The sequence below is a fragment of the Mugil cephalus genome, chromosome 13 (genome assembly GCF_022458985.1).
Source record: "Mugil cephalus isolate CIBA_MC_2020 chromosome 13, CIBA_Mcephalus_1.1, whole genome shotgun sequence".
Taxonomy (NCBI): domain Eukaryota; kingdom Metazoa; phylum Chordata; class Actinopteri; order Mugiliformes; family Mugilidae; genus Mugil; species Mugil cephalus.
The window spans coordinates 8,494,855-8,510,258 of NC_061782.1; the positions used below are offsets into that span (position 1 = coordinate 8,494,855).

Sequence of the window (15,404 nt, forward strand, 5' to 3'; positions counted from 1 at the left end):
CCCGCTACTCCACATCTAAGGCTCGCATTGCCAACTGAATGAAAAACAAGGCGGGCAGATGTGTGACAGTTCCCATGGTTCTGCTCCAGCTGTTGGGAAATACCAAGGCCACGCAGTCATTTTTTGAGCTGAGACCCGCCTCTCAGTGGAAATGTGGTCACATGAGCAATATTTCCTGAAGTTACATTTGAACATGTTTATCTTTGAAAACACGGCTCTTTGATAACACGTTTCTGAAACCTGCCGCAGGCGTGCAGACAAAATATAAGTGAATGAGTGTAAATCATACCGTGACAACATACTAAACACACTAAACGTGCTCATATGCTAAGATTTAATTGAGAGAAATTTATCTAAACTGAAAAATGTCTCTAATCACGACATTCCACTATTAGACTGTTTATGCATTTGAGTCTAATATTCACTCTCCTTTTAGCTCCAGTCTGATCTACACCAACATCTGGAATAAGTATCTGCTTCCTCAGCTAAAATACTTCATTGCATTCAGCAGCGAGTTGTTACCTTGTAAAGGTTTGGTGCAGTGAAGATAATGTATAACACATTTATGGAGACTTTTTTCTTTTATTGTTGTTGCAAGAAACAGCAGCTGCCATATATGGAACCGAGTGGAACAAATGGCCCCTTTCACAATATGTGGAAGGTTTTACATTACAAGTAATTTGATAGAATTAATCATACAAATACACTGATGAGCACAGCTTTAAATTCATTTTACTCAACAACGCGTATTTTATGACTAAATCCATTGTTTCCAGTGGATTAGAAATGGATGGACGCGGGTTTGAGGAAATCATTGTTATTTTTCTTTTATAACAGCGATAGTTTGAGAACGCACTGTAAGTGTAAACAGTACTGGGTGTAAAAATGGAGCAGGCCGATAGAGGCCAGTTTGTGTTCAGAGATAGGCACCTGCTGCAGCCCCACACGATTAAAACATATAATGTGAAGGATTCAGAGGAGGAGGAGGCTGACTGAAATGTTGGGAATCAACAGCCCCCTTTGTGTACAGCTGCGCTGCTCCCTCACGTCTGGCTCTCAATTTTCTCTTCCCACTCATGCACACGACACAGGCGCGCAGGGGCACACAGGCACTTTTGTGCTGGAGACACTGGGATCAGTGACGCCTGAAAACACTAGAAAACCTTAACAGCGCAGCCGAAGCTTCATTAATAAAAAGAGCAAACGAGACGTTGCACTGTAGCATAATTAGCTGTTATTAAGATACGCTTTGCAGCGGGAGTAAAGATGTGTCTGCGTCAAAACAAGAATGCAGTGCATCAAACAAACCGTGACCACAGCCTGCGGCTCAATACCCAGTGACCTCCGGTGATGTCACTCCGAAACTATCCCATGTGACCAGACAGGAAGAGACACCACTTAAGGGAGAGTTGGGATGTAAGCCTGGCTGAATTTTTAGTGAGAGTGATATTAGGTTGTGTGTGTGTGTGTGTGTAGGTGACCCTATTCAATAAGATCTTTCTATGTGCTGGGACCCCCACACCAAAGCTCAGGTTACACACAGCTCCATTAGTGTTTTCTTTGCAGACGTGGCTACTGTTCCATAACCAATTTAGGAAACCCAACGCTCCCCGTAGGTAGCAAACACAACGGCACACCGAGCACCATCTGCTGTGGTCAAGACGATCATACGGACCCTTGGAGTTGAAAGGAGACGTGCTTGTTGATGGTGTTACTGTATCCTCGCCATACTTCGATTGCACAAAGAGGGCTCTTCCCAGTAAAGGGGAAGGAAATGCCTCAGGGCTCATTGTGTGTGTGTGTGTGTGTGTGCCTACTGGTATGTGCATCCACGTCCAAGCTGAAGCCTTTTCAGACGTGTGTTATTTGCTACATCCTGTGCTAAAATAGTTAGGCAGGAATTCCGGCAGGAAAAGCAAATAAGCAAAAGGAGGCCAAAAATGGTTCATCAACCAAGGTTGAAACAACCCGACTGTAACAATAGCAGCGTTCTCACTTCAACCAGTCGCCAATGTTCGAAGAAACCGTGAAGAAATGGAGAGAAAACGAAGCGTCTCAGCCAGAAGAGGCAAGATTATTTACCTTCGGAGATTAAAGAGGCCCTCCTCAGAGCCCTTAGGTTAAACACCGCGTCCCACTGGCTGCAGACGGCGCTACAGCCAAAGAGGAGAGGAATGCAGGGGATCTCATAAAAACACAAACGTTTGAGGAACAAGCTCAGCACCCTCAGACACACACTAACACAAACACATGCTGGCGGATCCTCATGTCAGCAACCTCCTGAGAAGCAGGGTGCTCGGCAGATGTGCAACCCCTCGTCACTTGTGACCAACCACTGCGGCAGGAATAGGGGAAGTGAGAGTTGGTCTTAATGTGGCTCTGATCTGAAAAAAACCCTGTATTAGATGTCAGGAAACGCAGCCGCACCGCTTCACATTCCGAGTTTGAATCTCTGCTCTGTGTTGAGAGCAGCACTTCCTGTAAGGTCGCAGGAGAATCATAAATCTTGGTGCATACATACGGCTTGTACTTTTAAATAGACTTTCTAAGACCAAAATATAGCAGTTGAAATGCTCGCAGCGATCGATGGATAAAAAGGAAGCTGGTTAGTTTCACAACAATTGTGAAAATTGCTTTTAGACTTTTGATCATTTCAGTTGTGGATTATTATTTGACTTTATTAAAATGTCACACACGTCAGAAAATGGGTTAAGAAGTGAAACTGAAAAACAAAATCGGTCACAGAAACTATACCTGATGTAGAATCCAACCATATAAGTCGATCTGACAGTGTGTTGTGATATCAAAGCCGTGTTACTGTACGAGGATTTTCAAACTCAAACGAGACAGAATAAGTTCTCTGAATTAGCGCAGCTTAATTATAATAACATTATACATCTGTGTCTTAGTGGGGATTGGATCATTCTGCTTATAGGCATCTTACTACCTCACAACTAACACAACTTGCCTCCAGTTCGTCTATATGTTCAGTATTTAGTCATTCACACAACTCATCATAACTCATCCAAGATGCTGACCAGATGAGAAGCCTCTGACCTCTATGACCTGGGTTACTGGGAGCCTTTACAGTCATCTTCCAGAAAATGCAAATGTGACTTAATATTGGTCAAAGAGCAGAGTGATCCTCCTCTTCCTTCAGCGCGGGCCTGTCACACACTGTACCAGCTAAAGTCAATCACAGCTATGGATGCAAACTGAAACTTTGTCATGACAGGATCCAGTACTGGTGCTATTCTTGTCCAAGACCAGAGGCCTATTCTCCATTACTCTCTGTTAAAATAATCCTTATTATTATTTTATCTTATTTATCATCTGAAAGTGACGTAAAGCTCCTGTAAAAAATCCTGGACGGCCATTATTATCAACGCCATCGTCCCTCCTCTCTGTCTCTGAAGCTGAAAATGTTGATGTTTACCTTCAGTGGCTTCGCAGTGGGGAAGCAGGGAGTTGCCGCGACACTCCAGACCCATCAGCCCGGCAAACATCTTCCCATGGATAACACGCTGCTCGTACTCAGAAGTCAAGGAAAGTCAGATCCCGGCATTACGCGGAGTTCCACCGACCATGTTTTCAGGAGAAGCGGAGCCAAGCGGAGGGGCTGATCTCATTTCCGTTGCGGAAAAGTGGACAGTTATTTTTTTCTCTCTCTGTACTCCACTTCGGAGTAGCTTTTGAAAGCGGCCTCTCGCTTTCCTTTTCTGTTTGTCGCGCCTTTGTCAGTCCACAATAAACATTTACCGGCACGAGTCTTGATCGGATTCTTCTCTGCTGCTAACAAGTGGGCTCCGTTGCGCACGAACAGACGGTCTGGAGAGAAAAGATGGTCTTCACATCACGTTTTCTTTAGGAAATAAATAGGAAAACATCCGACGGTGGCGAGTCAGGCAAGAAGAAGTAGGAGTGCGCGTCTACAAGTGGCCTCATCTATCAATTGATCGGTAATCCGTTATTAGTCGCTGCGCCTCTGCGTCGTGCGTCGTGCCGGAGCAACGTGAGGAGCTCCTACGTGTTCAGGAATTTGACTCCAGACTCCTTCAGACCGCCTCACAACCACAGCGGACTGCCTCTGAAATCTGAATGCTGCAGCTGATGGCACGCCGCTACTCTTCACATTTACGCATGCTTTCATGTAAAAGCTCTCCAACTCACAAAGTCGCATAAACATCTGCTATTTTAAGATGCCCAGGGTCTGTTATGTTATTTTACTGTAATCTAGATCAAAACGTCCCTGCTACATATGCAAAATAATTATCTATGCGCAAAACACTAAGACGTTAATGATGCACATTAGAAACCTGTGACACACATAGACGCGTCTACCTAAAACGCCCCTTTGTTTCTGCACTGAGGGAATCCACGATGAGAACAAAACTGTACGGACCCCACATAGAGCTTAGTCTTTTCACCCCCCCTCCTCACCCACACATCCAAAAGCTCCTTTCATTCTGCTGGTTGGGCTGATCGACAGCGATAAAAAAGAAAAAAAGAAAAGAAAAAGAAACTCAGTTCCCTAGAGAAGCAGCTCTCACTTGCCGCATCCAGAAAAGGGTAAAAGAGGCTACAAGGCCTCCCACGTAAAATGAGGTCACCTGCACACTATTAAAGATTTGAAGCACATAATAAAATACAGCAAGGGATTTAAAAAAAAAAAAAAAAGCTGTCTTCTCTGGACAGAAACTCAAGTCACATGTAGGATGTTTGGTGTCTAGGAAAATACTGGCACTGGTTTATGAAAAGAAAACACGGCCCTTTGTGCATAAGCCTCCCAGGGTTTTTTAGGGAGGAGAGAGATCATTTTTACACCGATAAAGATGAGACATGTTAAATTAAAAGGATGTGAATATTAACCCGTTAGACTTCTCTGGGGAAGAAATGTAGACCTAAAGTTGAATGAACTACTTTCATGTCACTAATCACTGTTGTTACATTATCTGAACTGAGCCAAGTCAAAATGTCTACTATGAAAAATGTTTGTGAGAAAAGGGTGAAAATCTTATTTCAGAAACAGGATGAACTACCCATCACTAACAGTGCAGTTCCCCGGGTAAGGCCCAATATATCTGGTCCCCCACAGACCAGCAATGGGCTTTTTTAGCTCATTGCATCTCACTGAAAAATGTACCCCTCATCCAGGATGGCCTGTAATGGCAAAGTGAAACATCCGCATGAAATATAATCCTGCTTTACCCACAACAATGTGAATTGTGAGTGACCTCAAGTGGAGAAATGAAGCTTTTCATGCATTTGGAAAGAAAATTTCACTGGAACATTATTATGTTGGTCTTTGTCTGTGGTTTATATGCATGTGTAGATGTGCGGAAGTATCCTGCTTTCACCAGTAGATGTCAGGCTTTAAGCACATTAAGATATAAAGTTGAATTCCACTTGTCATCCTTTAGTTAATGTTTCAGATTTTTTTGTTTGTTTGTTTGTTTGTGCAGGAAGTTTATCAGCTTTTCATCATTCTCAGAAGTATCTGCATGATTTATGTCTTCTGTTAGTTTAGTTTCATCCATATTTAAGTTGTATACTTACGTTTTTTCACTGAAAAACATTACTTTTATTTCAATTGATTCATAAGAATTACAATATTAGAACATTATATATACAAATGGCATCACATTTAAACGTCAGCTAGATTATTTCATGGAGTTTGATAACAGAAGTATAAATGCAAACTGGTCTTTCTCCCAGTTGAACCAAGAATTTATTCCAAGTTAAAGCTATCTAAGTATATCTCTATATCTATATCTATATAATAGTAAATATTAATTTGATGATGTGATGGTTTATGTATTTTTTGTACTGTTTTGAACACATTGTTATTTGTTGACTTTGACTGTCAAGAATTAGGTTTTTCTTTTAAACAATAAACAAAATAAATATAATTTATATTTGTTTGTGTAGTTATTGCAGTCACGCCTTTTGAAACATAAATATTTCATGATACTATTCGAGATCGTGAGCATGTAAAAATGTGTAGTACTCCAGTTCACCAGCAGGTGGCAGACTTAAATTATGATGCCGGTCCAGTCTCCCTGTCAGTCAACGTCAGGAGGAACAAAAAAAAAAGAATCTGAAGAGACGCAAATAAAGACTATTCTTGTGCAAAGCGGATTTAGTCGAACGCGTCGTGAAGGTTGGAATCACGTTGAGTCATACTTTCTCTGAGGCCGCCCAACATGACTGGAAGCATCTATGACTGATAGCAGATTAAACAGTCATTATACTGTGGGCCATCCACAAACACAGGAGGCCTGTTTCTCACAGCCCCAAACATCCATCTGGACGGCAATGATAAACACCATCAGGTGGAGGGGGGATATCGGTCCTCTGCCGGGAATATTCCTCCGCTTTCTCCTTACTTTGAATTCACGTCATCGCAGCGTGGCGCGGACTGTTTAAAAGAGGGCAGGCCGAGGAGGCGAGGGGTTGTTTTGTGTGTGTGTGTGTGTGTGTGTTGCGCCTGGCACAGAATAGGGACGTGCAACGTGCAAAGGTCACATGTTCCTCCTCCACACAGAATGCACAGAGTGAGGGCGGCCAATGGTTTTACCTTAGATTATCTGCGTGTGATAGAGAGAGAGGGGAGGGCAGAGACAGAAAATAAACACACACATTATCAAAGCAGCTTAAAGTCTGGGAGAGCATGGCATATTTGGCACAGAACTTTTATTCATGCAAAACAACTGAAGTCATCAGATCTTTATCAAAGGAAGAAAAAAAAAGTCCATTGTCTACTGTAAGGCTGTTGTTGTAATAAAAACAAGCATGTCACGAAATATCTGTCAAATCCCATTAAAAAGGCATACAAACATGAAACCGAAGCAGACAATGACACCACAGAGCAGGATTAAACCACTCCCTCCTCCGGGTCGATGAGTGTGGTCCTGCTGGAGAAGACGTCCGCCAGCATGTGTTTGGGGATCTCCGAGCCTCGGACGCGCAGGGCGTAGCAGGCGTCCTCCACCTTGCCCAGGCTCTGCCGCAGCGTGTGCAGCTTCTTGGACACCTCGTAGGGGCCCGTGTTGCCGATGTAGGAGAAGCCGTCGTGGATCTGCCGCAGGAACATGCTGAGCTGGAAGGGCGTGTCGATGTCGCCGTTGCCCACGCTGCTGATGCACATCCGCATCAGCTCCCCCGTCAGGTCGGCCACGCCCAGCAGGTAGTCGGACGGCGTCACCTGGAAGGTCAGGACCTGGGTTCCCTCCGGTGCGGCTTCAGACGAGCCCTCGAGATGAAAAGGGGAGATGACGCATCAAAGTAAAAAAAAAAAAAAAAGAAAGAAAACTATGCGGCACAGTTTGGAAATTCTTTTCCGAGAAAGATTTATACACAAGATTCACGTAGACGAGATTATTTACAAAATGTGCCTGTGCCTCTGATAAAATTCCCAGACCTAAAGTAAGCAGAGTCCATTCTTTCCGAAGCACGGTGATGCTTTTACTGAAAAATACTGATGGCTTGAACAATTTTCTTCTGCATCAACAGAAACCCATCGACTTTGAAACTAGCAGGGAGAGCAGATAAAATGCCATAATGACACATAATGTCCGTGCCTGCAGCACAGACCAGTGCACTTTATCAGCTCTTTGAAAGGAAATATTTTGAAGTGAATATGCTTATTTGCAGAGTTATAATGGAAAAGACGGCAGCTGTGTCACTACATTACATATAAAGCTACAGATTTTATGTTTGCACAAGGCTGGGCTCCATGCTATGCTAAGCTAAGCTAAGTTAAAAAGCTGCAGTCTGTAGTTTCATCTGTAGGAAGCAGACAATCAATCTAAATCGTAATCAGTGAGATTTCCCAAAATGTGTCAAACTATTGATCATTAATTCAAAGAATGGTTTGCATTCTGTTCTTCTTACTGTTACAAAGATGGTGTTTCTGTTTAGATTATTTTTAGCCCCTTCTTGATGATTTACTGGACTCGAGTGTCTAAGACGGAAGAGGAGACACTGAATAGGTGTAAAAAGAGACGTTTTCCTATTTCTGTGTTACAGGAATGTAGTTTAGTTATGGTCATCTTTGTACGCTGTGGGAAGCTTTGTACGCTTTGTGAACGCTACAAGAGACAAATGTTTTCTGTTGTACCTGTGAGATCCACCCTGCTACTTCGTGTGGTGAGGTGTTGTAGGGGTCTCCTATTGTAACTACAATATACTCATACTTTAAATCATAGGTGTTCAACAGGGGGTCTGTGGAGGAACTGCAGGGGCGTCGCAAAATCTTTGGTTGATTAGATATTTTTTATATATATTTCAAGAAAAAAATCTTTAAGTTTAGTAAAGGAATACAGTTCAATAGTGAATGCAAAATGATAATAATAATGTAGATTTATAAATAGGTCCAGGCCAAGTTTAATATAGAACACATACTTAATCTCTGCATCAGTTTATGGGCCCTTGAGCTGAAAAACATTGCAGACCCCGGCTCTAAACCTTTCAGTTTTGCTTGATTATTCGTGTGTCCAGGGTGCTATATCTTTCAGTCAATTTCCACCACACTATTCGTATTAATTTAGTTCATGTTGCCGTTTGAAACCGAAAAAGCAAGGCCGCGTACCACAGCTGATTGATTCTCACCAGTCTGTTTACGAGACGCCTCGCATCTTGTTTAAGTTTACCTTGGGATCTGCCTTCTCCGTTCTCATGAACACCAGTCTGGCATTGATTTCCTCCAGGCTGATAAGGCTGCGATGACGGATGTAGTGCAGGAAAGACACGGCCTCCACGTATTCCTGAATCCCTAATGCGAGGAAATGAAAAATGAATCACAACGAGACGTTTCCACGTGCGCCCAGATGCTTCTGCTACTCGACTACTGGTCAAGCTGCTGAAGGTAAACTGCGGTGGCTGTGGACGTCGCATTTGTTTGTAATTTCCCAAAAGGGGTGACCAAAAAGGTCGACTGTGCATTAAACGAGGACAGCGAATAAAGAGTGTAAACACTGGAAGGTATCTGCACAGTATAGATCACAGATGTAGATAATGATTCAAATAAAAGCTGTTTCCTGTCTCAGCCTTTTGATAGAACAACAGCGGTCACTTCTGGCCGCGGGCTGAGATGACCCCTCATTTGTTTTCTGCCCCTGAGTAAACAACAATCAAATAATCACAGGACGGAAGACTTTGTGTCTGAAGTTTACTTTTGGAGCGCCAATTGAACTTCAAAGGGGCCTCCTCCTATCTCCACCGTGGCGGATTACAATGAGCCACGCAGAGCAGGCAGGAGTTTGATGCTTCACCTCCAATTCCCTCTGAATGACTTTCACTGCTCTAATTTGGGTTTCACTCAAATTGCGAAAACATTTACGCGAGTCAAAGCCAGCGGAACGAGCAGCTTTCTGTCTGTGCTTTCAGTCGCATTCCTGCTGCCTGAGTCTTTGATTTCCTAAAACCGCCAGCTAACCACAAGCCTCTTTCGCCTCCCACCCATGTCGTACCGCTCCTATTATTTATGCCTAGGCTTTAATGGTTATTATGAAGCATTAAAGACCCTGAAAAGTTCTTTTATGCCTATTCAGTCATTCGCGCGGTGATCAGCCACAACATTAAAACCACTGACAGGAGAAGGAAATTAACCATTTTGTGACACGAGGAACAGCACAAGGTGTTGACCTGCCCTCCAAATTCACTAGATCCCAAACTGATCAAGTATCTGTGGGATGATCCACAGACTCAAAGGCTCCCCACTATCCACACTGTGTTTCCAGACACCACAGGATGCATGATCCATGTCCACTCTCTGGTAGAGACATACACAATATTTTGAAGGTGGTCATAATGTTATGCCCTATAGGTGTATGTGTTGTCATGCATTGTACTCAAACTCCCCCTCCAGTCTTTATTCGAGGACCTTTGTCAACATTTTAAACTTCTACAAACATCTCCCTCCCACTGGCTTAGAGAGAATACAACGGTCTGAGGCAGACAGGATGTGACATGAAAAGGTTACTCTGGCTTTGAGGCAGGCAGGCGAAGTTCAGTTCCTGAGTTTACTGCCAGGAGCTGATCGTGTTATTTACGCCGAAGCAGCGGTTACCTTTGGTCAGTGACTCCCACAAAAAGGAAAAAAAAAAAAAACTGACTGGACACGATGTCAAAACAATGACTCAGGCAAAACTGACTGGAAATTAGTGAGATGTTACTGGCACTGCAGCTGGAACGTGTTTGCGCAGCCTGACGGGATCAGATGCACAAAAAAAAAAAAAAAAACAGTCTCGATTACTGTATGTTGGAGGTTTGGAATATGATAAAACTTGTGTACTGAGAATCCTGGTTAATGTTTGTCCACAGAGCGGCTCACTGAGCTGCAGGTGAACCATGGGAAAAGTCCCACAACTAAATGTTTGCACTATCTCAGAGCTCGTAGCTGGGTCAAGCTAAAGAGCTTATCAAAGAGCCGCACCGCCCTGTTATCAGCACCAATTACGTTCACATTCAGCCCACTACATCTCTGATGGCCCTTCTTTAAAAAAAAAAACAAAACAAAACAGAGCCATTACACATGCCTGGAGACTTCTTCTCCAGCCAAGATTATCACGAGAGCTCGTGCAGCGAGTCCAGGCTCAATCTAATAACGACGGTAAAAATGGGGGAAAAAAATGTAACGTCTAATTGGTGGGAACTGCCACTGGTCACGTCGCGGAGGATGCAGCGGTGATTCCTGAGTGACCACAATCTAAAAATGACTTCCCCAGCTGCTAGATAACAGCTCACCCTCGCTCCCAGTAATGTTTTTTTTCTCCGGAGTCCGCAGACATTATGGCTACGCCAACAAAAACTGGTATTGATGGTAGCGGGAAAACAACTTTATCAGAGGGTGTGTCTATCATATCCAGGCCTGTATCAAGGTCACGCTCTCTCACTATCAGTGACTTGACAACACACCACAAGCAAAGCTCAAACAGACCGACTGGCAACCTGTGCAGCGTTCACAGTTTTCTCACAAATCTTCTTGAGTTATTACGGTTTTATATTATGTGCTGTGCAGGAACTTGTTTCTCTTTTACAGAGTTTATTGCGACCCCGACTTCTTCTCCAGCCAAGATTATCAAAAGAGCTCGTGCAGCGAGTCCAGGCTCAATCAACGTGTATTTTAAGCTGCATTTAAAACTTCTAAGTGAATTATGTAGAATATCGCAATATCGTAATAATGAATCGTATCGTGACTCAAGTATCGTGATACGTATCGTATCGCAAAGTCCTTGCCAATACCCACCTCTAACAACTACGGTGCACAAAAAGATCTGAAGGGAGAAATCACACTGGAGCTCTTTTATCTCGTTTGTGTAAAGCCTCTCAACACCATGCAGAGAAATGCGTGGCTATGGATGCTCTGTTTAACAGAGCTGGAGCAGCTTTTACCATTTGACTTCGGAGCATCAAAGTAGGATTTTTTTTTCCTTTTCCACTGGTGGAAGATTTGTTGGATCCCACTATCAACCCTATTTGGATTCAAGTCAAATGTTTAACCATGTACGTTTCTTCTCACATGCAGAAATGTTGGCTTTTCTTTTGTGCCTGCAGCTCCATCCTTGCTAGTAAACAGGCAAGGGTGTGTGTGTGGTAAACCACTGCAAAACATTAAAACCGCAAAGGAGATGCTTATTCCAAATGTATTGTATACATGTAATATCATTACTTAAAGTACTGTGTACTGTTGTATTTCTGACAGTCTGGCTTTGCCTATTTTTGCACACATTCTTCTGCAAGATACCCTAAAATATCACATGATGAAGCTCATTAAAGGGCCGTCTGCTTTATTTCCAAGGCACATAGCTACTCACCTGGAGTGAAAGCTCTGTGAAACTGATGAATATCCTCTCCTCTCAGCTCTTCGGCAATCAGACCAATCTTCTGTCTGACAACGTCCAGTTTTCCTTCCGCCTCGATGAGAACATCCTCTGTATCCGGTACACTTCACACCCGAAGAAAACAGATGTCAGACACAGGAGGAATATTTACTTGTTTACTTTCGCTAGGAATCAGAGCACGAACGCAGATGAACCTTTGAGTTAACTTACTGACACTGTTATGGCAAGGCATCATTGTGTCTTTGCCAAAACCTCATCTGAATGCTGGTAGAGGCTGAGCCAATATGGACGATCCACAAAATGAAATATTTCTTCACATTTATTTATTTTTCACAAAGAGGAGTAAAGAGTAACATTGTAGCAACTTACTTGGTCACTCTATGCAAAAGAAAAATGGTTCTTTTGCTTTCGATGGTGACATCTCGGCTGATCTTAACAAGACGCTCATATTTGTCATGTTTGGTGTCGAGCTCCTTCTGAAAAACTTTTTAAAAAGAGACAGAAAGAAAAGGTTTGAAAATGGATTTCTTAATAAATCACCAACCACATGAAGAGAACAATGCGCTCTCAAGTGCAATTACACAATCGCAATTACCTTTGAAGGCAGCGATGACAGACGATGACAGGTTGGCACTCGTATCTAGCTCCTGCGCTGAATCAGCATTTCTCAGTGAACATCCTTCACCTGGGGCAACACAGTAAACAAAAATGTGTGACAATGCAAGTTTGTGCTACATATTAGTAGTAAATGCCTTTGGTTGTCGTCATTTTATATAAAGAGATGATGTCAAACTAAAGGGACACTGTGCCGGTTTGCGTTCAGTTTGCTTAGACTCTACCTCACACAGAAAAACTTATACTGCTACGTCTACATATACACTGCAAAGTCCTCATTGTATTATTCCATTTTCTTGCTTTTTCAATGCTAGTAAATGTCTTCACTGCTGTGCACTAGTAAGAAGCATTTTTTTGGATTCTTTTGTATGTTTGTACGTGAAGAAATTGACTTTGACTGTATTGTTTAATCTGAAGTCACTGCCGTTATTTTAAGTCGGACTATTTACAATGAAAAAAACTATAGGATTATATTTATATGTTTAACATACTATTAATTTAAGATAAAAAGAATCAACATAACTTAGCTACACTAATAGTAGTGTAATGATATATCACAGCACAACCTCTTTGATTAAAGAAAAACGAAGCAGATGATGGAAGTTCACTGATAGCTTATCTGAATGCTATGATCGGTCCACTTAAAAGAAAAAAAAAACAGAAAGTCACATATTTCAGCGTATTTGGTCATTTATGATAATTAACTAACTACATTTGGGGAGATTGACTGTTAGACAACTTCAAAAAGGAAAAGACCACCACATTATTAGCGTTACAATTAAAAAATATTTAATACATTTGATTTGCTCTAATATGACCAACCATAGACAGGTGCAAACAGTCTGCGGTGTATTTGCGAGACTGTTAGGTTAAATATATGAGTATATCATAGCTGCAACTTAATTAAGCCTTTATCGCTGAGCATGCTGCTACCTCTTTAACATCTGTGTTTTTAGCCAACAGTTAACTTTTCGTTTCATGCAACACGGAAAGATTAAAGGATTTTAGTTAAGTCACAAATGCCGGTCTTACCTTCGCGCTTATTCATGCCTTCTGTGTTGCAATTTATTGTTTTTAATAAATGTTTAGGCTGGTTTTTGGTTGTATTCAAGCTGTTTTTAGCCACTGGTGTCTAGGTGCTGCCAAGCAAATGTAACAAATCCAAGTATTTCACTTGTTTTCGTTCATACATAAATCATAAGACAAAGCAGCTAAGCTTTTCAGAAAAGCGACCATCCCCGAGTGATGATAATAAAACCAAGAAAATTTTAAATACGCTTCTAAGCGTAAGAAAACACGTTTGTGTGTGTGTTTTTACAGACAGGCATTAACGCGGAGGCCCTGTCTCTCTACACAGGGGCTTATGCGCTATATACATACGTAGCAGGAAATGAAACGAGGTGCACTATGGGAGATGTAGTCACATGGCGCGATAGTTGCGTTCCTTCTTTTTAATAAAGCGTTTTTTTAGGTTTGCTGAAGCCAAATTTACCCTACTTAATTTTTAAATAATGTTACAAATAATTTCAATTACAGTAAACAACTGCATATAATTGATGTCATGTCATTTGTTGTCATGTGCGAAGCTCATCATGAAATGTAAGGATTTGTATTGTATGCACTTTTTAAATTTTTTTTAATTTATTTTAGAAAACGCATGCAGGGTGATGATTCTTGCAGATGTTGTATCTTCTAATAATAGCCATGTCCCTGCGCTAAACGTATCCAGTGGGTCCGCCCTTGCAGTTAAAATACTTTCTTTTGCGGCTTAAACACAGATGTATCAGCTTGTCATCAACTACCCATCTCCGCCATGCCATCCTAGGCCGGCCTGTGTCATTTGTTGCTATTAAAGTATGTATCATTCAACCTTTCTTGATCAGATTACTCCTCTCTCCGGGGACTCTTGTAGACTGTGTACGTGCCACACGACTGGTGCCAAGTTGAGATTGACTTTGCCTCTGCACAGCGCACCCTGGCTTTCAGGAACACGTTTCACTTGTCAGTCTGACAAGTGACAGACCACAGCAATGTATGTAATGACATATTTATATCAACATGCTTCATTGGATATGTAATCTAATTCCAATGTATTACAATATGTATCCCAGTGGTCCGGTTTAATCCATGAGCCGCAGAGACTGCACACTAACTAACTGACCAGTCCTATCATAAGAGCGGCAAGGTCTCGGAGCAAATTATTCTTTTGTTGCGTGGAAGGAATTTCACAAATGCGAGCCAGGAATGAGGGCACGACACATTATGACTGACGTTGACTTAAGATGCCTTCAAGCGCTCCACTCGAGCTCGTACAATTGAACTTTCTCTCTCTTTTTCCAATTCCCTTGCCATGAAATGCTTATGAGGACACATTTTCCACAAACGATGCTTATTTTAGCACACCAATTCATTTTAACAAAACAGTCCGCACCTAATCTTAGCTTCGTGAAGGTTATGGTCTTCATCATTTGTTTGAAATAACCGGGGGCTGCCAAAATAAAAGGAATGTTATGTCTTATTATCTCTTCTGCATATATCTGTGAACTTTCATCAAATATAAGTGAACGAAAAATAAATAAATAATAAGTTTATAACTTCAAATGCAAAGATAGGAAGAACATAAACATGTACAGTAGGTTTGCTAAATCATCCCATTCCTAAAAAGATTCAGATTCAGAAAACTTTATCTGTTCCTGGGGGGAAATTTAAGGAACATATGAGTTTGGTAAACAAGACACTTTTAAAGAAACAAAAAATAGAGCAATACATAAAATACAAATACAAAAACCACGCTATAGAAGATATAATCATGGTGGTAAGAATAAAGTGAATAAGGTGGATGAAGTGCAGACATAGTAAGTGTAAACAGGAGCTACAGGGCTCATATATTCACATATTATTGCAAATGCATAAAAAATAATGAAAAATAACAACAGAAGAAAGGTG

At 41.8% G+C, this 15,404-nt stretch overlaps 2 protein-coding genes across 3 annotated transcripts in view; both read right to left on the bottom strand.

Moving 5' to 3' along the window:
- Window positions 1-4,655, bottom strand: part of disc1 (DISC1 scaffold protein) — a 41,374-nt gene extending 36,719 nt beyond the window's left edge. The window contains exon 1 of one of the 2 annotated variants that reach the window (XR_007114002.1): window positions 3,437-4,655. Coding sequence is in view for 1 of the 2 variants with exons in the window: in XM_047603303.1 (XP_047459259.1) it covers window positions 3,437-3,506 (70 nt within the window). In the remaining variant the exon portion in view is untranslated. The remainder of the gene's footprint in view (window positions 1-3,436) is intronic. The other variant, XM_047603303.1, reaches the window with a different exon arrangement.
- Window positions 4,656-6,676: 2,021 nt separating this feature from the next.
- tsnax (translin-associated factor X) lies at window positions 6,677-13,810 on the bottom strand. The gene is made up of 6 exons (XM_047604056.1): window positions 13,491-13,810; window positions 12,439-12,528; window positions 12,213-12,327; window positions 11,817-11,947; window positions 8,652-8,773; window positions 6,677-7,252 (listed from the first exon to the last, which is right to left on the bottom strand). The coding sequence occupies exons 1-6, from the start codon at window positions 13,504-13,506 to the stop codon at window positions 6,875-6,877; spliced, it is 852 nt and encodes a 283-aa protein (XP_047460012.1). The 5' UTR covers window positions 13,507-13,810; the 3' UTR covers window positions 6,677-6,874.
- Window positions 13,811-15,404: the final 1,594 nt, after the last annotated feature.

Bases quoted from the DNA above. Each gene is read 5' to 3' on its own strand.
- tsnax (XM_047604056.1), bottom strand. The intron at 11,948-12,212 runs GTAAGTTGCTAC...TCGGGTGTGAAG, and splicing joins CTTTTGCATAGAGTGACCAA to TGTACCGGATACAGAGGATG. The intron at 8,774-11,816 runs GTGAGTAGCTAT...TCCTCGCATTAG, and splicing joins TCACAGAGCTTTCACTCCAG to GGATTCAGGAATACGTGGAG.